General features: G+C 42.2%; 1 protein-coding gene across 1 annotated transcript; it reads left to right on the forward strand.

The window, feature by feature from the left end:
* The first annotated feature begins 1,309 nt into the window (after positions 1-1,309).
* Lig4 (DNA ligase 4) lies at positions 1,310-6,817 on the forward strand. The gene has a single exon (XM_032918759.1). It carries the CDS (start codon positions 2,155-2,157, stop codon positions 4,888-4,890), a length of 2,736 nt encoding a protein of 911 aa, XP_032774650.1. The 5' UTR covers positions 1,310-2,154; the 3' UTR covers positions 4,891-6,817.
* The last annotated feature ends 17,501 nt before the right edge of the window (positions 6,818-24,318 follow it).

The following is a 24,318-nucleotide window of genomic DNA, read 5'->3' on the forward strand; positions in this document are numbered from 1 at the left end:
TTGTTTTATTGCGAATGGAAAGCAGACTATCAAACCTCTGAGTGCAAAAATAAAACAAAATAAAACCGGAGAGCAGCCACAGCAGCAGAAATTCAAATAGTTAACTCCTGCATTTGCGTTGAACAAAATTTGCGTGCTCTATAGAAATTCGAACCCTTGGTTTTCTGTGTTTATACTTGTTTTAAGATGCACATGTATTCATACCGTTGCCTAGAATACACTATTATTACAAATGCATCTTGAATCCTTTGCTCCAGTTTGTTGAGAAAAAGTTCGAGACTATATGTATTTTACAGTTACGCCTATATTGGAACATTCAGAGAGTATTTCTTAGCATACTTCATTCTACAGTCTTTGAACAGAAATTACAACTGTAGTAGTATGCACCACCGTGTACCCACTTGAAGGAACCAGGTGGCTGGCACAGTCAGTTATGCAAACCAGCTTCAATAACGGAAGCAGTTAACCAAATATCTGTTACATATGTCGGAAGATACAGTGCCAGGGGGGCTTCTCTCCATCTGACCTGCTGAGCTAGCTGTGTTCCCTCTGTCAGAAATAAGACTGAGAAGTGATGTTTGTGTTTTCCCCCATGAGCTACTAATGCTGTGAATCAATTCCAGGGCGTGCAGCCCACTTTGTGGGTGTCTGTTTAACTAGCCCAGCCCTGACCCTCCCCCTTCCATAAACAAATGTGAACTAGATTTCACCGTGGAAAGCACAAATTGCCACTTGATGTGAGACTTTTCTTCGTGAAGTAGGGAAGTAGAGCATGAGGGGTTTCATAAGCTACACTGCCTGGCCAGATGCTGTTGTCTGAAGTCACAGAACAAAGCATTGACTGTTTTTCCTGCAACAGGCATTTCACTTGAAATCATTTTTAGAGTACTTGTTTGACTGTTATGAAGTTTAAGCCATATGAAGGTAACTGATATAACATCCCGGTAGATCATACAGGGATATTTAAAACTTCAAACGGATTTCACGCTGCTTGTGGTAACACATGTTAGGGAACATTCTAGATCCTATTCAAGTTATTTCCTTCTGAAGCCTTTGGTGAAAGGGCAGTGATTAATAGGGTTGGGGTTTTGATTTTATTTTTGGTAAAGCGCTTAATGTCTTATCATAATTTGCTCTCTTTGGGCCCGTTGTTCTTTACTTTATCTATGCTGTCGCAAATATTGCAAAAGCATACCTGTTGACCAGAGCATATGGCCTGGCTCATACGTAGCCACTGAGTATTTGGGAAATAACAGGCAGAAAGATATGAACAAAAAGTGATAAATTATTATGTGTGTAACCGATAAAAACAAGGCTGCTTTGGGAGATTTCCAGTTGAGGTTTGACTGGCAGAGAGACCTGTCACAGCAGTGATGGAAAGAAGGTAAATGTGGACCTGCTCTCTATTGGGCTGGAAGAGAAGGATAGCTACTGTTTGTTATTGTCAGCTGTGATTCAGGTCTCAGAATGCCAAAGGAACCGGGTTCCATTTCAGTGAGCAAGTGATTTGTTAAGATCACTGACTGACGGCAGTTGGTTTGTCCTGGTACAGTGTAAATTGTACAAGAAACATAAACAGACATCACTTGGAAACCCAGAAGGGAAATGTGCCACATCCGATTTGACTTTCATCACTAAAAATAATGCTTTTGTATTCTGTGCTAAACAGTCAGTAGATGGAATGCCATCGAATGTTAGCATGTAAGGTAAGTTGATTGGAATGCCATCGAATGTTAGCATGTAAGGTAAATTGATTAGAATGTCATCGAATGTTAGCATGTAAGGTAAATTGATTAGAATGCCATCGAATGTTAGCATGTAAGGTAAGTTGATTAGAATACCATTGAATGTTAGCATGTAAGGTAAATTGATTAGAATACCATTGAATGTTAGCATGTAAGGTAAATTGATAAATTGATGTATTCAGTCATAGGAACTGAAGCTGAGACTCAATAGGAAGGGTTGGTCAGGATGAAACGGAAATTTATCTGTTTATTGCATTGATCTGTTGTTCTTAAGTAAACTTAATAGTTATTATGGCCTAAATCACCTCTATAAGCTCATTGTTTTAAATATTTATGAATTGCAACTGCCACTTAAAGTGACCCTCTCTTTGCTTTACCAGTTAAAACCAGAGGATTTGTTTTCGTTTCTATGGCTTCCTCACAAGCCTCACAAACTGTCGCAGCTCATGTCCCCTTTGCAGACTTATGCTCCACCTTAGAACGAATACAGAAAGGTAAAGACCGTGCAGAAAAAATCAGGCACTTCAAGGAGTTTCTGGATTCTTGGAGAAAATTTCATGATGCCCTTCATAAGAACAAGAAGGATGTTCCGGACTCTTTTTACCCAGCAATGAGACTTATTCTCCCTCAGCTAGAGAGAGAGAGGATGGCTTACGGAATCAAAGAAACCATGCTGGCTAAGCTTTACATCGAATTGCTCAATTTACCAAGAGAAGGCAAGGATGCCCAGAAGCTCCTGAATTACCGAACCCCCAGTGGAGCTCGCTCAGACGCTGGGGACTTTGCCACGATTGCCTACTTTGTTTTGAAGCCAAGGTGCTTACAGAAAGGAAGCTTAACCGTACAGAAGGTGAATGAACTCTTAGACTTAGTTGCCAGCAATAACTCTGGCAAAAGAAAAGATCTAGTGAAGAAGAGCCTTCTTCAGTTAATAACCCAGTGTTCAGCACTCGAGCAAAAGTGGCTGATTCGCATGATTATTAAAGACTTAAAGCTTGGTGTCAGTCAGCACACGATATTGTCCATCTTCCACAATGACGCGGTCGAGTTGCACAACGTCACCACAGATCTGGAAAAGGTCTGTAGGCAGCTACATGACCCCTCCGTAGGGCTCAGCGACATCTCCATCACTTTGTTCTCTGCCTTTAGGCCAATGCTAGCTGCTGTAGCAGATGTGGAGCGTGTGGAGAAGGACATGAAGCAGCAGAGTTTCTACATCGAAACTAAGCTCGACGGCGAGCGCATGCAGATGCACAAAGATGGCGCCCTGTACCGGTACTTCTCCAGAAATGGTTACAACTACACCGATCAGTTCGGCGAATCTCCACAGGAAGGCTCTCTCACCCCGTTTATTCACAACGCGTTCAAGGCAGATGTGCAAGTGTGCATCCTCGACGGCGAGATGATGGCCTACAACCCAACGACACAGACTTTCATGCAGAAGGGGGTCAAGTTTGATATCAAAAGGATGGTCGAAGATTCTGACCTACAGACATGCTACTGTGTTTTCGACGTGCTGATGGTTAATAATAAGAAGCTAGGGCGTGAGACTCTCAGGAAGAGGTATGATATCCTTAGTAGCACTTTCACACCCATACAAGGTCGAATAGAGATAGTGCAGAAAACTCAAGCTCAGACAAAGCAGGAAGTAGTGGACGCATTAAATGATGCCATAGACAAGAGAGAAGAGGGGATCATGGTTAAACACCCTCTGTCCATTTACAAGCCAGACAAAAGAGGCGAAGGGTGGCTAAAGATTAAACCAGAGTATGTCACTGGATTAATGGATGAATTAGACCTCTTAATTGTTGGGGGCTACTGGGGTAAAGGTTCTCGAGGTGGCATGATGTCTCACTTCCTGTGTGCAGTGGCAGAGACACCACCTCCTGGTGACAAGCCATCTGTGTTCCACACTCTGTGCCGTGTTGGGTCAGGCTACACGATGAAAGAACTCTATGACCTGGGCTTGAAACTGGCAAAATACTGGAAACCTTTCCAAAGAAAATCTCCACCAAGCTGTATTTTGTGTGGCACAGAGAAGCCAGAAGTGTACCTTGAACCCCAGAACTCTGTCATCGTTCAGGTCAAGGCGGCAGAGATCGTCCCCAGTGACATGTACAAGACTGGCTCTACCTTGCGCTTCCCACGCATCGAGAAGATCAGAGACGACAAAGAGTGGCATGACTGTATGACGCTGGATGACCTGGAGCAGCTGAGGGGGAAAGCCTCGGGGAAGCTTGCCACAAAACACCTTCACATAGGTGACGATGACGAACCCAGAGAAAAAAGGCGGAAACCCATCTCTAAGACGAAGAAAACCATTGGAATCATTGAACACCTAAAAGCGCCTAACCTTTCCAACATAAACAAAGTTTCTAATGTATTTGAAGATGTTGAGTTTTGTGTCATGAGTGGATTAGATGGTTATCCAAAGCCTGACCTAGAGAACAAAATTGCAGAATTTGGTGGTTATATAGTCCAGAATCCAGGCCCAGATACATACTGTGTGATTGCAGGTTCTGAGAACATTAGGGTCAGAAACATCATCTCTTCAGATCGGCATGATGTTGTCAAGCCCGAGTGGCTTTTAGAGTGTTTTAAAACAAAAACATGTGTGCCATGGCAACCCCGCTTTATGATTCACATGTGCCCATCAACAAAGCAGCATTTTGCCCGTGAATATGACTGCTATGGTGATAGCTATTTCGTTGATGCAGATTTGGATCAATTGAAAGAAGTGTTTTTAAGAATTAAACCCAGTGAGCAGCAGACTCCTGAAGAAATGGCCCCTGTGATTGCTGACCTAGAGTGCCGTTATTCCTGGGGTCACTCTCCTCTCAGTATGTTTCGACACTACACCGTTTATTTGGACTTGTATGCTGTTATTAATGACTTAAGTTCCAAAATCGAAGCCACAAGGTTAGGTGTTACAGCACTTGAGCTGCGGTTTCGTGGAGCAAAGGTGGTTTCCCGCTTATCTGAAGGGGTGTCTCACGTAATCATCGGGGAAGATCAGAGACGAGTCAGTGACTTTAAAACATTCAGAAGAACGCTTAAGAAAAAGTTTAAAATCCTGCAAGAACGTTGGGTGATCGATTCAGTAGACAAGTGTGAACTGCAGGAGGAAAACCTGTATTTGCTTTAGAGGAAAATGTTAACCGTGTCAGACAACAGCAGGCAGTGATGATGGAATAGCCAGTGGCCTTCATTTTATCTCCTAATACTTCAAAAGGATTAGTTACCAGAAGGCAATACTTTTCAAGTAGAAAGGAAACTGAATAGGCCAAAGCCAAAAAAACCCTTTTCCTAACATGACTTATAATTGACATACAATGACAACTTGAAGAGGTGCTTGTGTGGTATTCATGTTGAAGCTAGAATTTTGACTTGGATATTAAGGAAAGTATATTTGGAACCTTTTAGAACCATTGCTGCTATTGACTTTCTAAATAGAATTTTCCAGAGTTAAAAATTAAAGTTTTTAGCTAATAAAAGGCTTATACCAAAATTGTTATAATTAGACTTATAAGAATAAGCCTTTTTATTTGAGGTCTCAAATGCCCCCTATAAGCATGAAATATTTTAATAAGTTTTTAAGGTTTGCCAAATGTGCTTTGATAAATGGGGGAAGTTGAGTGAGAATCATCTAAACACCAAACACTTTAGATGTTAATTAATTTTATTAAAAAAAATCTTTACAACTATAAGTTAGCTAAGAATTTTTTTTTTTTTTTTGAAGATACGTTTCATGGGGAACTTTTCTGCGTGAATTTGCACTCCAGTATTAACAATGTTGACAGAACTTGTCTCCTTTGATGAGCCATCGAGTAGCTGTCCATACAATGAACCTGTTGTCAATTTCATTAGAGACTAGGTGCTGTCGCTTTTAGAGATGGCTTTTATGATTATGTTGAAGTCACAGTGATGTATGTATTAGATCTGTTCAGAATTATTCTTCCATGGCACCACTGACATGGAGGGATGTGGGACCTGAAGTAGTGGGTATAAACTATTTAAGTAATTAGACTTCTTTTTGAAGCAATTGAGATGTTTGTGATTATTGTAACTTAAATAAAATTATTAAATATTTAATATAATACCAACATTATTTATGTTCTTTTTATTTTAAAACGATTCATCATAATTCTTTTAATCAGATTTAATAATGTCATTACACTTTGTGTCCTTGTGTGAGGCGGTGTCCAGGATGACTGTGAATTTACAGTATTGCACCTCTAACCTCCCAGGTACCGAGACTGTAGAAGAGAGCCATGGCTCTTGTCTCGGTATACCTACAGACGAGCTTTAGTCACAGCTCCTCCTGGATCCTTTGGGTTTCACATTACCAAGCGAGCTTTAATGATTTAAGTGTGTACTGCTTTGTGTTCAGAGAGACATGTCTCAAAGCACAAGTATAGTTGAAGATTTGTAACTTTATAATTTAAATGTATATGAATTAAAAGTTTTATAATTTTCCTACTTAAAGGTAATACTCAGGGTACCCATGGTAAAGGACTCATAAAGCCATTATTTGGGGTCACAATACTAAAGCTTACTGTGTTTTCCTTATTTTCTTATTAAGTTGTGAGAATACTTGCAGGCCACAAAAGTACCTCATCGGTTTTCACTGCGGCACAGCACCCCACTGAATGCACCTAATGTGCCTTTTGTCAGCATTTAAGTTAGCTCCTTATACTCCATTCACATTTTCCTTTTCCTGTCCTGATAAATCTTTTACCTGGTCTGTGTACATTTGTTATGGCTAATCTTGGTTGTCAGTTTGAATGCACCTGGAATCAACTAAAACACAAGCTGCTGGGCATTCTCTTTAGGGGTTTTTAAAGTCAGAAGACACCTTAAGTGAGTGGCACCTTCTGGTCATGGAAGACAGAAACATGTAGGTTGAAAATCAGCAGTCCAGGATTCCTCAGGTCCTCCAGATTGGAACTACAGAGACATCTGACTTCATGGACTAAACAACTACTAGAATCAGTCTCCAGTATGAGGTGGCCATTTTTGGACTCCGTGAAACACTTCCTGTACTTCAGTCTAATAAATCCCTTTGCAATACATGGAATTCTCTTGTCCATTCTGTTCCTTTGGAGAATCCTGGTACAGTAAGTCTGGGAAGGCTGACTCAGAGTGACTGTTTAATGAGACAATTGCTGAGTGTTGAGAAACACTAGTGAAATACATTTGTCAGTTTCTCTTCATGTTTGTTGATTTGGTTGTTCCCTGCCTGACTGAGGATGTTCTGTCTCTGGCTTTAAATATCACTCTGCGGTTTTTATTTTTTGTTTTTCGCAGCACCACCAGGTGAAGTATGATTGGCCTCTTGTGATGGTTAATATTGTCATCTTCGCAGGATCTAAAAACCCTGTCATCTAGGAAACCCTGTGAGGGATTACCTTGATTAGTTAATTGGAAGTCTCAAGATCCTCCCTAGACATGGCCTAGGGAAAAGTGCCTGCTGGCTTATTTCCTTTCACCAAGATGGATGCTGCTGGCTTGTTTGCTTTAGTGACAGTCAGACACTGAAACGCTGTACATTTGACTTTAATCCTCCCAGACCAAGTTCTTTCCGCAGATGCATTCACTAGGAGCTCAACCATTGACTGCATTGTCCTCATGACCTAGCACTGCCAAAGAAAAATGTTATTTCCTCAGGCTAGGGGCTCTTTCACTGAAAGTCAGAGAGCTTCATCATACTTGTGCTTTTTGCCTGGGATCTTGAGAACAGAGCTAGGGATCCAGCAACTCTTTACTGAGTGGCAAATACTTGGAATTGCCCCAGAAAGCTGTTACAGAGCTAAGAGAAGAGCACAGGAGATGGGGTCTGGCAGTCCTCGATTTTGTCTCAGTTCTGACACCAACTCTAGCATTGCAATGGGACATGGAACTATCTCCCCAGAACGGGGAGAATCACAGCATCTAGCATTATCATATGACCTCTAGTGTTTACGTTTCTCCTACTCGGGTCCCTCCCAGTAGAATCGATTAACCCAACTGAGTATATTTGGGAAGAGAAATAGAATTTCAACAGTGTGGGGTTGTGGATGGACTTTCATAGCAAGAGGAAGTGAATTCATAAACCTAGGAGGGATACAATTCTACGTGGAAATATTTATAAAATACTCACATGTGTGTGTGAAGGTGCAGCTTAGGGTCATTTTTTTAAAGGCCTTTAATTCCATTCTGTAAATGTGGATTGTATTGGTTACTCAAGACAAGTATATTTTACTTATGTTTTAGGCTATTGGGATATGGCTAGCATGCAAAGGGCTGCTCACCCATGTCTGGTGCATGAAATTGGATGGGTTTAGAGGTAAATCACACGTGCAAGATCCTCACAATTAGGATCCTAACCTTCCTTGACAAATCACCTACCACCCATTTTTGATTGGCTGATCTTTCCCTTTTATTTAAGCATTCAAAACCAAGAGTTCTTCCTGAGCTCCAGGAATGGTTCTAGTTGCTAGGAAAAGGCAGTTATCAAACTGGGAGACCACCTGCCATGTTTGAGACTCCATGCTATTGGCTAAGGGGATGGAGACCTTTCCAGGACAGGACCCATACGTCCTTTGAAGAGTAATCTGAAATGATACAAGGAAGGAATATAGATAAGAGGAAATGGGGAGTCAGGAACATAGAAAGCAAAACAAAAATTTCAGAAAGCAAAATAGTGTATGTGACTTTTTTTTTTAAGCAACTCATATAGGAGTTGTGTGGAGTTCAAACATTCAACTCTAATACTTCAATTCTGAATGCGTAGAGAAGTCTAGCTCACCTGCAGATGAAAAACCACAAGTTACCGTGGCTCAGAACACAGGAAGGTCCATCAGAGGAGGTGGTAGAACAGCATTTCCATGGGTCGCAATTGTAACCCATGCGGCTGGGAGATGGCTCAGTGGGTAGGGCTGCTTGCTCAAGCATGAAGGCCTAAATTTTCAATCCCTGGCATCCACAAAATCTGGGAATGGTTGTTCATGCCTATAACCCAAGCGCTGAGAGGAACAGAGACAAAAGGATCACTCCAGCTTCCTGGCCAGCAAACAAAGAGAGACCCTGTCTCAAGGAAATAGGATTCAGAGGATATTTTTATTTCCAACTGTGTTGGCCATTTTGGTTGTCAGTTTCACTCTATCTTAGTGAACTAACCCTGAATAAGCAGCATACACCTGTGTGTGTGTGTGTGTGGGGGGGTGGGTTGCTTAATTAAATCATTTGAAGTGGAAAGACCTACTTCTAATTTGGATCTTTGAGGTGTGAGGATATATTTTTAAGCCAGATCCTTTGAGGTGGGAAGATCTACATTTAATCTGGACCACACTTTTCTCCTATAAGCCTATATAAAGGACATGGAGGAAGGATGCTTGTTTCCTCTCTGGTTGCCTGCTTACCCTCACTCTGGCTGGCAAGTCTGTTTCTTCACTGGCATCGGAGCCTACTTCTTTGGGATTCCAGCATATACTGAGGAGCAGCTGAGAAATCCTGTCTGAAGCCATCTAGGAGAGGTAAAAATGAACAAGTGACTTTGTGGAGATGGCCCAGTGTTGTGTACGGCTGTGATGAGTAAACTCTGAATTGCAGGGCCTTCAGAGAGCTCATTTCAGGATTGGTTCTTGGTGATATTCCTGTCCCGTCATCATTACATAGTCTGATGATTACTGGGCATTAGGCCACCCTATTTGGCAAATTTCCTACAGATCAATGAAGATGTGCCTTCTTTTAGTAATACTATGTCTACTATGTAGACAAATGATTCATAATTCCTAATAATGATTCTATAGAATTCCTAAATTTATACAAGTAATTTCAAGACCTCTAAAAGCTGCAGAGAAGGCTCTGCAAACCTTCATGTGTCATGTGGTGATTGCACTAGGATAAGAAAGCAGGCTAAGAAAGTTATGCTCAGGGAAAACATCCATTCTAGGCTAGCCATGTAACCATTATCTGATGACTAAAGTTTGTAAATTGTGAATGGGCAATTAATTGTAAGTGCAAAGACAGAAAATAAACTATTGACTGATTTACCTATACAAAACTTCAAAATGAATGGGAAACAAGACAGATGCTTTGCCTTTTGGCAAAACTGTATTGATTTATGAAAAGTATTGCTTTAAAGTTATAATGAGCTTGTCGATCTAGAAGATAAATTATAAATGTTTAGTTAGGTACTAGTCCTGATGGAAACACCTGTCAACACTTCTGCTGTAATTCTTTATGATTTGAAGCAGTGTGAACTTCAAAAGTTTAAACTTGCTGTGAACTTTTGGAATGAAAAGATGCTCGGGCAAATGTGTGATCTATAATCTGGAGAGAGTAGAAGGACTAAGAACAAGAGTAGAAAAGGGTCTCTTTACTAAACACCCTCTAAACACACGCACGCGCGCGCACACACACACACACACACACACACACACACACACACACACACACACACTCACCAGTTTCTGGCCCCAGAATAGAGTTCAGAAAGTAAATATTACAGAAAGTAAGCAACATTTTAGCCCTGGCAAAACTAAATTTTTATCTTGAGAACCACCAGTGCTTCCCCACCCCTGCCTTCCAGAGAGAACTGATGCTTCGCAGGCTCCTGATAAAATCCAGCCTTGGGAACTGAACAGCTACTGAATTCTTGAACCTTCAATCCATAAATAGCCAATTTTGCATTAGCCTATAAGTCATTCTAATGAATAAACCTGTTTTTTATAATATAGAGAGATTCATTCTATAAATTCCATTACTCTAGAGAACTCTGAGTAATACACAAACTTAACAAAACAAAACAACAGCACAGTTAAAAGGGTGATAGAGCAGGACACCCTGTACCCTTTGACCCCTTCACATGGGTACATACGCACTTGGGCAGTAGCTCTCACACACCGGAGCTTCTACACCATATAAACACAAAAATAACAATTTCTAAATAAACTTAAAGATTCTTTAAGAGGTAAGTAAGAGAATGACATTTAAAAATTAAAAGAAGCAAAACAATGTAACAGAATTCAGGAATTAGGTTGAAAAAGAGAAGAATGCACAACCTCAACTGCCTAAACATTCCAATAAGCCCGACTAGAAAAGGCCCCGCCCTTCCCCAGTCCTGCTGACCTAGGCACAAAGCATTTCACACATGATTTGAGGGTTTAGTTTGCTTAACTCCGTGGCACACTGAACCACACAGAGCAGTGGTTCTCTACCTTCCTAATGTTGAGACCCTTTAAAACAGTTCCTTGTGTTGTGGTGAACCCCCCCCACACCATAAAATTATTTTTGATGCTACTTCATAACTATAGTCTGCTACCATCATGAATTGTAGTATCAATATCTGATACGCAGGATATCTAATATGTGATCCCACCAATGGAGTCTCCACCCACAGGTTGAAAACTGCAGCCCTAAGGGCTCCCATGTGAACATAAGCTTGGTTTCCAGTGTAACAAAGTTCAAAGTCAGACTGTGGGAAGTTACTAGATCACGGCCTTGTCAATGGATCAATGCATCCATCGCTTCATAACCAATTGAGATGTGGTAGGAAACAGAGGAAGTGGGATATTGGAGGGAGTGGGTCGCTGAAGGTATGTCCAAGAAGGAAGAATATATTCTGGTATTTTAACCCTGCCCTTACTAGCTCTCCCCTCTCCTGCCCCATTACCCTTCCTGACCACTGTGAGCTGTGTGGCTTTCTTCTGCTGGCCCTGCCATGGTCTTTCTGTCCTTTCTGTATGTTACTCCATGCACAGTGCTTTCCACAGACTCGGCTTCATTAACCTTCAAATTAGTGCAAGCATGAACAGACTGGATCTCTGTGAGTTTGGCCAGCCTGGTCTACATAGTGAGTCTCAGGCCTGCCAGGGCTACACAGAAAGAGGGGAAAGAAATTGACATCTCTGAATCCTTTTACTAAATGAATTTTGTATTAAGATTCAGGAATAGCCAGTGTAATCCTGCAAACTCTCTTCAAAATTAGCATGCTACCGCGATTTAAAGAAAAAGATGAACATAAACTTTTCTCTTTTTTTTTAATTGAAAGTATTTTATATATTTGGATTGTGGTTTCCCTTCCTGATACCCCCTCACTGATCCTCTCCACTTCCCCACCCACCCAACTCCATACCCTTTCTTTCTCTTTATGATACAAAGTGAATCTAAACAACAATGATGGTGGCAGTAACAATAATTAGAATAAAACAAGCCGGAATAAGACGAGGCAAACAAACAGAAGGAAAAAAGCCAAACAAATAGATTAAGAAACAAAAAGTAAACTCCAATCAATATTCTTTATGAACTTCCTAAATGGAAACTCTTTAATATTTAGGAAGTTCTAAAGGGTGCCTTCTTAAGACTCAGGCAGTACACAACTCAAAAATCTCAGGAAATCCCAGAAACTTACCATATTCCCAAGACCCTCCATCCTCATGGCTGTCTGAACAACAAGGACTGCTGAAGAGAGGAGATACCCAACCTGCCTTGCTGCCTGCAAAACATGAACACAACTCCACTGTTGCAGTTCTGTGAGTCATAATATACACATATTAAAATGAGCTTTCAGTGAAAAAACAAAGTAAAGAACAAATAGTCACAGAGACGCACACATTTTCCCCACACAGAAATGCCATAAAAACCAAAACAGGATACCATAATATATATACAAAGGACCTGGAAGTGGAGGGGTATGGGGAAGCCCTGGCAAAGCATTATGAGACAAAGAACCTCCAAAAATGTAAGCTGGTTTTTTATCAGCCATCTACTACTCTACTTATATTAAAGTAATACCAAAGGTTGTTGGTTTTGTGACTACTTTTGGGAACAGGTCTCATACTGCCTCAAACTCACGACTAATCTGTGGATGAGTTTAAACTTTGGTTCTTCTGTTTGTAGTTCTCAAGTGCTGGTGTTTCAGGCATATGCCATCACTACTGGCCTCAGTGTTTGTTTGTTTGTTTGTTCATTTGTTTATAGGTAGGCTCTCACTATGTAGCTCTGACTGACCTGGAACTCTTTATATAGACTAGGCCAGCCTCAAAGTCCTAGAGATCTGTCTGTCTCTGCATCCTGAGTGCTAAGTGCTGCTGGGACTATAGTGTGAGCACTACATTTCATCTGGTAACTATCAGTCATACAGCTGTGATAGGTTTTTTTTTTTGGGGGGGGCAGGGGGCAGATAAGAGAAATAAACCCAAATCAACAAATACTTTAAAATATAATACTCAATTAATTATGATATAAGATTCAAAGCTGCCATGTTAGACATGGTTCTCTAGAGGAATAAATAAATCTATAGGATGAATACATATATTTTATTATATATATATATATATATATATATATATATATGCAGTGAGCTGTATTGGATTTGGGCCTAGCCGCTTTGTGGGAAATAGCTCAAACTTGACTCTGGGCTGCATGGCCACAGAGGTTTAACTTGGACATGAGATTGTTGAATAAGAGCCTCTCCCAGGAAGACCCTGGAGCAATGACAGATGTTTCAGCCTGAGCAAAACACCGGATGTCCCTGAGCAGATTCTGAGAAGGGTTCAACCTTTTCTAAGAACATGTCCCGGAAGACTGTTGCCTCTTTGTTATAGGAGGAATCTTGCAATAGTGATTCACCTTATATCCTTGGGACTTCCCAAAACCCTACAGTTCCTGCTTCTATTTGCCTCAGAGCTTTAAATACATCAATAAATATGACAACAGAATATGGCCCACAGGTAAAATCGGGGGATGGACATATATATATATATTATAAAATGGGATGTATTAGATCTGCTTACAGTATAGGGGCTGGGAAGTCCTATATGTCCGTCTGCACACTCCACAAAGCTGATGCCTCCACAGACCCCATCTGATGCTGAAGAAATCAGTTCCTAGAGAACTGCTAGGATTCTGTCTTGTGTTGGAAGCTGAAGAAGCTTCAGGAAATAGACACAGTCTGTTGACAAGAAGTGAACGTGCTAAGGCAGCTAGCTTTATGCTTGGAAGGTTTTCGCTACTCCGAGGGAAAGAAGAGCTTCTCCTTCCAGTCATTAACCTCTCACAGACCTGCCCAGCAGTGTGTAGTCCAGATGTTTCTAGGTCCTATCAGTTGACAGTCAAGATGAACTACCACAGATCTTGATAGGCTTAATAGGTGGCCTTGTTTCTTTGATGGAAAAGCTACCTAAGAACTACCCTGAATACAAGATGTGCCTGCCTGCCTGCCTTCCTTCCTTCCTTCCTTCCTTCCTTCCTTCCTTCCTTCCTTCCTTCTTCCTTCCTCCCTTCCTTCCTTCCTAGATTTATTTATTTATTTATTTCATTTATGTGAGTACACTGTTACTGCCTTCAGACACACCAGAAGAAGGCATCAGATCCCATTACAGATGGTTGTGAGCCACCATGTGGCTGCTGGGATTTGAACTCAGGACCTCTGGAAGAGCAGTCAGTGCCCTAACAGCTGAGCGTGGCTTTCAAGAAAGCTGAATTGAAGGAATAATTCAGGTTTTCGCATTTTTACCAACTGCATCATACTATTCAAGGGCTAACATATGTAGCATCAGGTGGTACCTAAATATATAGTTGGTATAATCAGAGAAGTACACTCTCCCTACTACGACTCTATTGTTTTTTTTATAATATTTTGTTCAGTACGTAGTGATTCTGACATCAGAGCCTCAGAAGAAAGCAGGGCCATTTTGCTGCTGCCGTTTGTGTTTGCTTCAGTCACCCATGTCCTTTCTGCTTGAAAGCTGCTGTTGCTAATAGCTGTAGTGGATGCAATGAGTCACACAATCGAGTTTTAAGTGAAAATAGATGATTGGTTGAGTGGTTTTATGGAGGAGCCTCATTTCTCTTCCAGCTGATAGTTTGGGGACCTCAAGGATTTACAAAGATGTTTTCCATTTAAAGTTAGCAATTGTTTTAACGTCTTTGGCTTTTTATGTCAATTATAAATCAGATAATCAATGTTCCCTTAAAACGGAGCAGTGCGAGAGCCTCTGGGTTGAGCTGAGCAGGTACTTGCAAATGTCAGGTCTGACAAGTGGCCTCATGACTCAGCTACTGAATCATGGGATGAATCAGCTGGACAGCCTTTGCTGACATAAGGGTCAGTCTCATTATTCAACTGAGAAGCTACTGTTTACTATATATAAATTAATTTCTCTCAAGAAAGAAAAATAAGTGACATGATTTATGATGTAGAGCATGCACACATCAGATTACTAATCCATGTTGGAATGTCTTCAGATTGGCATATGTCCCCAGAGCAATGGTGAACAAAAGAAAAGCCATGCTGACCATCTGCCATGGGATGCTCTTTAAGGGAACTTACAAAGAGTCAGCTACCCATCCCAGATTGGGAACCAAGAGCAGGCCAAAATGAGGATACCACTAAGTCCACCCAGTGGGTTTTATCAATGTTACAGGAGCCTGGGAGGGGAGTTCTGATCGTTTGTTGGGTTGAATGTCAGGATTGCTGTGGAGAAAAGTCTCCATTCATCGCCTATTCCTTATCTCTTTGAAGCAGAAAGTCTTATGTTTGTGCTGTCACCGTTGCATGTTGACTGTTTAGAGAGCAAAACACTTCTCCTCAGCCTCACAGACCCATGACTGAGAGCTTTGCTTAACATACTATGTTAGAACCTCATCTGCCATTGAACCTACCTCTGGTAGTGACTCTTACAGTTTGCAGACACAATAAGTAGGTGAGGAAAGGAGTGACCACTTTATCCATGACAAAATACTGAAGAAGTTGTACACAACACATTACAGGACAGAATGTAATGGTCATACACACCCCACCAACACACACACACACACACACACACACACATACACACACATATACACACACATATACACACACATACACACACATACACACACACTTACACACACACACACACACACACACACACACACACACACACAGACACACACACACACACACACACACACATACTGGTCTTGAACTCACACACACACACACACACACACACACACACACACACACACACACACACACACACACACACACACACTGAAGAAAGGATCTTACTATGTAGCATAGGCTGGTCTTGAACTCACATACACTGGAGAAAGGACAGATTGTGATGGTCAGACACCCCCTCCCCCCACACACACACTGGAGAAAGGGTCTTACTATGTAGCATAGGTTGGTCTTGAACTCATGATCCTTCTGTTTTCACTCTATTGTGCTCTGTTTTTATGCTCCCTCCATTAGGGACAGGAGTGTGAATTTTTTCTAATTAGTAGAATATGATGGAGATACCATGTTACTCCTGCTTTTACATCCTCTGTCTCCCTCTTACTGGTGGGCTAATTCAAGTCTCTTCCTATTTCTCTCTCACTTTGCTGGCTGCTCCAGTTTGGATGTTAATTATCTTTCAAAGGCACATGGAAAGGCCTTATCTACAGAGTGGCAGTGTGGTAGATGGTAGAACCTTCAGTAAGTGGGGTCTGCTAGGAGATGTTGAGGTCATTGGCGCATTATTGAAGTGAATTGTGATCCCCTCCCCAGCCCACCCCTATTTCTTCTCTTTGCTCCTTGGTTCACAGCATGAGTAGTTTGCTTCACCATGCATGACTGTCATAATTTGTCACCAAAAGCTATGGGGCTAACCTGTCATGGACTACGGTCTCCCAATCACAAACCAGACAGGTCTTTCCATTCCATTAACTAACCTCCTTGGGTATTTGATGCATCAGTGTAAAGCTGGCAATCACACTGACTTTTATAGAACTCCTACAGACCCCGTCGTTTCACAGAACAGGGAGTTACCAGTAACCATGACACGAGAGAAGCAGCTTCTCACCTAACCCAGTTCCTCACGAGGGCGCAGCAGCTGATGATAACAGATGTTCTCAATGAATGGCCTCTTGGTTGGAGAATCTGGTAGTCTGTGGTTCACAGAAGCACTGAGGGGTTGCCTCCGCCTTCCGAGGTCCTCATTTGTATAGTTGTTCGGTGAGCCCCACTGGAGCAAAACCCAAAGCTGTTACTACCACACTTCCTTCTAGTCTCTGCTTGAACAACCCCAGTTGGACTTCCTGATTACACCTCACCCAATCTAGTCCCGTGCGTATTCTTCTCCCCTGAAACATTCACTCTCTCAGTATTTGTACTGTATCCTCCTAATTTCCAAATCTTACCTCTAACCCTGAGTAATGTATGACTGCTTTTTGTTTGTTTGTTTTTGTGGGATGAACCCATCATTTCTCTCTGTGGTTAGACTGTGAGTTCCTTGTAATTTTCTGCCTCATAATCTATTCGGCAAACATTACCTATTTTTTTTTTCTTTTAGGCATTTGAGTACATAGACAGTCCATAGTCCATCTTCAGTGTGTCTTGTGTTTATTCAACTTTCATAAATATCTTTGGATTACTATTACAGTGTATTACTTTAAAGTCTTTTTATTAATTAATCATATGCACTGACGGGATTTTTTTTTCCATCAAGAGAAAAAGAGAAACTTACTTTTTGTAAGAGAGTGTATTGCTGTCCAGTGCCTTGAGGGTATGGACTTTAGAAGGGACAAGCCCAGCTTTGAAACCTCATTTCTCTGGATAGGCTGGTTGCCTATCTCTACCACTCCTCAGTTCCATCTCCTGTAAAACAATGTCATCAGTGTTTGGCTTATTAAATTGTTTTACCGAAGGAACACACACATTAGATTGATGCTTCAAATGCTGTGGTGTACCAGTAAGTTCCACACATGATGTGTGCAGAACTATTGCAATATCTAGGAAGGGTGGGCAGGAGCATAGAAACACAATGCAAAGGAGTGCCTTCCCGGGTACCCTGAATCCTTTCGTCCTTCTAGAAGTGGGGAAGGGTCTGCCTGACCCCTCCATCCTGAACTGGTGCTGCTGGAATCTGGTGAGCAGAGTTAAAAGTTCTGCTGAGGTCCAGTGACTAGCCCAACTTGGGATCCGTCTCACGGGGGGACACCAAGGCCGGACTCTATTACTGATGCTATGATGTGCTTACAGACGGGAGCCTGGCATGGCTGTTCTCTGAGAGGCCCTACCAGTAGCTGACTGAGTCAGAGGCAGATACTTACACTCAACCACTGGACTGGAGTTAGGGACTCCTGTGGTTGAAAGTTGGGAACTCCTATGGTTGAATTGGGGGAAGAATTGAAGAAGTTGAAGGGGAGAGAGGCCCTATTGGAAGACCAGCAGCCTCAACTAACCCAGACCCCAGGGAGCTCCCGAGGCTGAGCCACCAACCAGGAGCATACACAGGCTGGTCGGAGCACACCCACCCCCATGCCTGGTCTGGCCTCAGTGGGAGAAGATGCTCTTAATCCTTGAGAGACTTGAGGCTCCAGGGAAGGGGGAGATCTGGTGGGGAGGGAGCACCTTCTCAGAGGCAAGGGGGAGGAGGAATGGGATAAGGAACCCTGGGAGGGCAAAAACGACTGAAATGTAAAGAAATAATTTTTTTTTTTATTTTAAAGAAAAGAGTTCTGTTAAGTATCTCATGAGGACTAGAAGAGCCAAGCACAACAAAAGAGTAAGGATCCAAACTCAGAGGATAGTGGCCCGTGGGTCAAGAAAACACATTCCAGAAGCTTCTACAGCTTAATGAGAAAAGACCTTTCTTTCATTAGCATGACTAACCCTTGACCATACATAATCTAGGTGGTATTTCGAGTCCCACAGCCATTCATAAAACAAATGCTAATTGCTTACTCCATCTAGAACTCTTAGTCTATAAGTTAATTGCCATGTGCAGCACTCTCTGGGCTTCTAAAGTACTACCCACCTACCACTTACTATTAATCAACCTTTGGAAAACCTTAGCTGTGTCCCAGTGCAAGGCTTCCAGTGTTCTCTCTCCCAGTGAATCCTTACAGACCTGGGCTATGCTGAGTTAGTCCTTGTTAGCTGGGATACTTACATTGAGGGAGGCAAACTTTAGGGCCTAAAATAATGTTAGGCCCTAGGGTATGAATGCATGTAAATTGGCTCATTGAGGTCAGGAAAACCATGGGTTTGCTTGTAGTGTCTGGGTGTTAGAGCAGGTTTCTTCCATCAATTCAGCCAGGGTGTATGGGAAGCAGTAGCAAGTGTCTGATACAAATTCAATCACTCAGCAATGAAACAGCGGAGAGGTATGCCCCATTTGACCAAGGTCTTGCCAAAAATGCAACATATTGATTATAAAATATTATCGACTCCAAAGGCATGAAAAGGCACCCCTCTACACACACACACACACACACACACACACACACACACAGAGACAGACATGAATGCATGCACACACGTATACACAATAAATAAAAAATAAAAGATAGTAAAAATTTGAGATTCTGATGGACTTTCACCAATACATTTGAAAAAAAAAAAAAAAGAAGTCACAAATTCAATGTGGTTTAGCCAGCTATGTATGTTGTCTGCCTCTGACTTCATCACCGAGAATCTGCTGTTAGAAAGGGACAGGCAGCGCGTGCTCCTGTGTGTGTGAGGGCACATGTGTGGATGTGTGCTGTATGTGAGGCAGAACATTCTCTTGGGATTCCATTACTGTGACATTTCTGGGCAGTAAGCAAGGAAAATCTTGGCTTGTGTGCTTTGCAAGCTATGCCTGCGTTGTTGGCTGTCACTAAGGTCAATGGGAGTACCCTGGTGCAGTCAAACTTTACCATCCAGACCACCAAGCTTTTAAATGTTTTTTTAAAATTTTGTATTGTATTATTATATGTATGTGTGAGTGCACCTGAATGTGTGTATATGCACTATGTGCAGGCCTGGTGCCTACGGAGACAAGCAGAGTGTTGAATCCCATGGATCTAGAGTTACAAAAGGTTGCAAGCCCCCATTGGGGGTGGTGGTGAAAAACAAACACGGGGCCTCTGCAAGTGCTCTTAACTACTGAGGCATCTCTCTAGTCCCTATCCATTTTAATAAACACATTCTTATTTGGAAAAATATTATTGAATCTCCTGAATATACATGTGTGTTTAGTATATGCAATATATTGATTATAAAAATTATCAGGCCTGAATATGTTTTAAATTGACCTGTTTATTTTTTATTTTTATCCTTTTCTCATATATTGCTTTCTGACGACCGTTTCCCTTCTCTTCTCTCCTCTCCTCTCTCCCAGATCCACCTCCCTCCTACCTCTGCCTCCCCTCAGAAAAGATCAAGCCTCCCAGGGACATCAACCAAACACAGCATAACAAGCTACAATGAGACCAAGCAACTACCAACTTAGTAGGGGGAACAGGGTTCCAAAAGCAGGCAAAAGAGAGAAAGACAATCCCTGCTCCCCTGTTAGGATTCCCACAGGAACACCATGCCACTCAGGCATAACATGCAGAGGACCTAGGTCGGATCCCTACAGGCTCCCTGATATCTGTGAGCTTACTCTGTGAGTCCATCTTCTGTAACCAGGCAAGGCCTCAAATTGAGGGATTGGGACACCGACCCATCCACAAAACCTTCAGCCTATAGTTTGTTCACCGGCCGAGTTCTCTGGGACAGGAGCATAGCGTAATTATTATCAGAGAGACCACAGAGACTCCCTAAGGCAACTGCTGGGAGCAGATACAGAATCCCACAGCCAGCCATTAGGCAGAGCTAGGAGAGTCCTGTCAAGGAGCCGGAGGAAGGATCAGGGAAACCAGAGGGGGCAGGGACATGGCGAGAACACAGCCCACAGAATCAGCCGACCTGTGTTTCTTGCACTTGGCTAAGTTACCAGATGGATAGGGTCAGATGGTTGTATCTCTCCGAGCACAGCAAGCAGCATGGTGCCAGACAAGACCAAGAAGCCTAAAAACACTTCTCATCCTTTTTTCCCCCTTAAATACAGGAGATAGGAATCAAAACATTTCTTGGGAAGTTGCATGACAGAGTTTGAATATATACTATGGAGGGGAGGGGAATGAGGGAGACAACTACATACAGGTTGTAAAGCTGCATATCAGCGGTGGAGACATTGTGGAAACATTGTGGAGACATTGTGGAAACATTGTAGAAACATTGTGGAAACATTGTAGCACAGTGTAAAGTAGCTTAGTCACCAACGTTGCATGAGTGGTCGCATTCGACCAGACAGAAAACCAAGGTCCTCCAGGGGCTGGAGAGGACTCTGGATACCCACTCCAGCATGTAGTATAGGCTTCGTCTCAAGCTGCAGGACAGGCAGGTCGTTATAGAGACACCACTGGGACAAAGAGGCCATTATCCGGAAAATAGTGATTTTAAAACTCTCTTTTATAGCACAAAGCAAAATATATATTCTAATATATTTCAAAGTTTAAAAAGTGCCCAAAGTCATGCAAGTGATACACACTCAGGGGGACGTTCTTTCGCTCTGTAATCAAATTAAAGTAGAATGGAGGAGAAAGGGTTTGCTGCATTTATTGTACAACATTGACAATAAGGAAAAATAATGCTTACAATGAAAAATCAGATGAGACCCTTTCTTGTTGTTGAATGGAGAACAGCTGTAACCAACAAGACCACGTACCATATATATAGTCAAAGGAAAGAAAAACCTATGGGAGGTGGACAAATTGTGCCTACAGAATATCCCCTCCTGGTGTGATGACCTCAGCTCTCCCATTGACATCATTCATTCATAATATATATATACTATTTCTATATGCATGACCCATTGCTACCAGTGTCGTATTTAAGTATGCTTTGAATTTCATTTATAGACATCTACCTCAAATATAATTGACCATGTTAAAAACAAAGAACCTACTTACAAGGACAGTTAGGGAAGAAGCAGCAGTAGATGTAGTCGACCAGAAATCTGTTTGAACAAGTAAGTGGTGGTCTATAAGCCAGAACAATATGTCACTGATAAAAACTGAATAATTAAATGTGCACTGATGCAGAACGATCTCAAGTATATCCTAAGCGGAAACAAGGAAGACACTAGGTGGAGCTTGTTTCCATTTTGTACCTTTTAGGGGGATTGGGGGATTGAATCTAGAGCCTCCTGTATGCACAGGAAGTGCTACACCAACAACCCTATTTGTCCTTTTAAGAAACAACAAAAGCCTTTTGAGCTTTACTTCTGTCTTAGTCAGTGTCCTGTTGCCGTGAAGAGACACCATGACCAGGGCAACTCTTCATTGTGTAGGGCGTATGGGAGCACTCGGGCAGACGCGGTGTTAGAGAAGGAGTTGAGAGTTCTGCACTCTGATCTGCAGGCAGCAGGAAGAGAGGCTGGCCCTGGCTTGAGCTTTTGGAGCTTCAGAGCCCACTTCCAGTGACCCACTTCCTGCAACACTTAATCCTTCGGAGGAGTGCCACTCCCTGGTGACTAAGCACTCAACTGCAGGAGCCTGCCTCCCTGCCTCCCTCCTCCCTCCCTCCCTCCGTGTGTGTGTGTGTGTGTGTGTGTGTGTGTGTGTGTGTGAGAGAGAGAGAGAGAGAGAGAGAGAGAGAGAGAGAGAGAGGAGGAGGAGAGGAGAGAGAAGAGAGAGAGGAGGAGGGAAGGAGGGAGGAGGAGGAGAGAGAGGGGAGGGAGAGAGAGAAGAGAAGAGAAGAGAGGAAGGGAAAGGAGAGGGGGAGGGGAGGGGGAAAGGGGAGAGAGGGAGAGAAGGAGCACAGATTTTTCTACATGTTGCACACATATGCCACAGTGTCCTTGTGGAAGTCAGAGAGCAGCCCTTTGCGTGTTGGTTTTCTCCTACTTACTGGGTCCCTCTTGTTTCTGCCTCTCTGGATATTCCAAGTAAGCTGGCCCATATCAGGAAGTTCTTCTGTATCTGCCTCCCTTAGCGCCCTAGGAATGCTAGGGTTATAAATGCATTCATGTTTTAATTTAATTCTAATTACTTAAGTTTAATATGAATGTAGTATGCTACTAATTAATTTTATTAAAATTTAAAAGTAATCATTTAAATTACTAATGAAAAAATATAATTATTTTATTTTTCATACACAAGTACTGGATTTATATCGTTTCACCATTTACATTCCCTCTCCACTCTTCCCATGGTGCCCCCTGACTCCCTCACAAATTCATGCCCTCTTCTTAAGTTAGCACTGTTATACACACACACACACACACAACTTGATAGTCCATTTAATGTTGCTCTCCTCTGTGTAAGTTTAAGGTTAACCACTTGTGACTGGACAACCTAATAGCAGGCTTAGCCCTGGAGAAGACTGGATCTCCCTCCAGGCTTAGTAACCAATAATTGCCTGTGCCCTTCATATAAGATCTTGTGCAGTTTCCCCATCCGTACCGACTAGTGTCTTTACGCCTGTGTTCAGGCAACCATATTTCATGGGTGCCTCTTCCCTATCATGTTTGCAAGGCCCTGTCTGACAATATTTGTTCCTCTAGCTCTTAGAATGTTCCTGCCTCATCTTTCATGATATTCCATGAGCCTTGGGTGTAGGGATTGTGTTCTAGATGTGTTAACTGAGGCTGGTCATCCTAGTATTACTTACTTTCTACATTTTAGCCATTTATGATTCTTTGTAATAGTCCTGACCTATTGCAAAAAGTAAACTGTATATACTTATCTATGGGTAGAAAGATAAATATTTAATCCTAACTATCAGGGTTCTCTAGAGTCACAGAACTTATGGAATGCCTCTAAATATTAATGGAATTTATTGTGATAACTTACAGTTTGCAGTCCAACTAACCCAGCAGTAGGAAGTCCAAGAATCTAGTAGTTGCTCAGTCCCACGGGACTAATTGTTTCAGCTTGTTTTCTATATAAGCTAGAGTCTTGAAAAAGTAGGTTCCAACAGATGTTGCTGGAAAGTGCAAGCAGGCAAAAAAGAATGACTCTTCCTTCTTCCATCGATCCCGTCCATATGTAGGTCGCTAGCAGAAGGTGTGGCCTAGATTAAAGATGTGTCCATCATGCCTGGATTTGGAACTTGTTCTGTCCCAGGCTGGCCTTGAACCCAGAGATCTGCTTGCCTAAGTCTCCTGGGAGTAAAGGCATGTACTACTCTGCCTGGGTCATGGACACTACATCTCAAGATCTGGGTTGGAAACCTGTGTCTTCCAGCCTCAATATCTGGATCACAGGTTTGCTCTCCATTTCTGGATTGTAGGTCATTCCAGAAGTAGTCAAGTTGACGGCTAGGAACAGCCATCTCAGATATAGTTAGAAAGTGTAACAATGTTTGAAAATGGATCGACTAGTTTCTCCTTTAGAGCCTATGGCTCCTCCAGCAACTGAGAGTTGACCAGGTTTACAGTACCAGACGCACTGATGAACACTCCTGTTGAACTGTGTATAAATCTAATTAGATGGTTGTTGGTTGTCCTTAAGATATAAATGCCACTAAGACACTATTCTAGGGAATTCTGCCATGCTGGCCATTGTGGTTCATAGCTGTCACATCTGGGTAGGGCTATTGGTGGCCTCCCTCTCTTGGAAACTTATGTGACATCTTCTAATAGTGTGAAAGAAAGCTGGTCCTTCAGGAGGAGGCTTGCAGGCAAGTTTTAGTTCCTTTTCTCTAGGCCCTCGATACAAGGTATGTTGTTCTCAGCATGAAGTCTTCCCTTCAAGTTCTGGGGGGCAACTAAGGACAGCAGCAGTAGTTGGCATTGTTTGGGGA

This window comes from Rattus rattus, chromosome 13 (genome assembly GCF_011064425.1).
Source record: "Rattus rattus isolate New Zealand chromosome 13, Rrattus_CSIRO_v1, whole genome shotgun sequence".
NCBI lineage: Eukaryota > Metazoa > Chordata > Mammalia > Rodentia > Muridae > Rattus > Rattus rattus.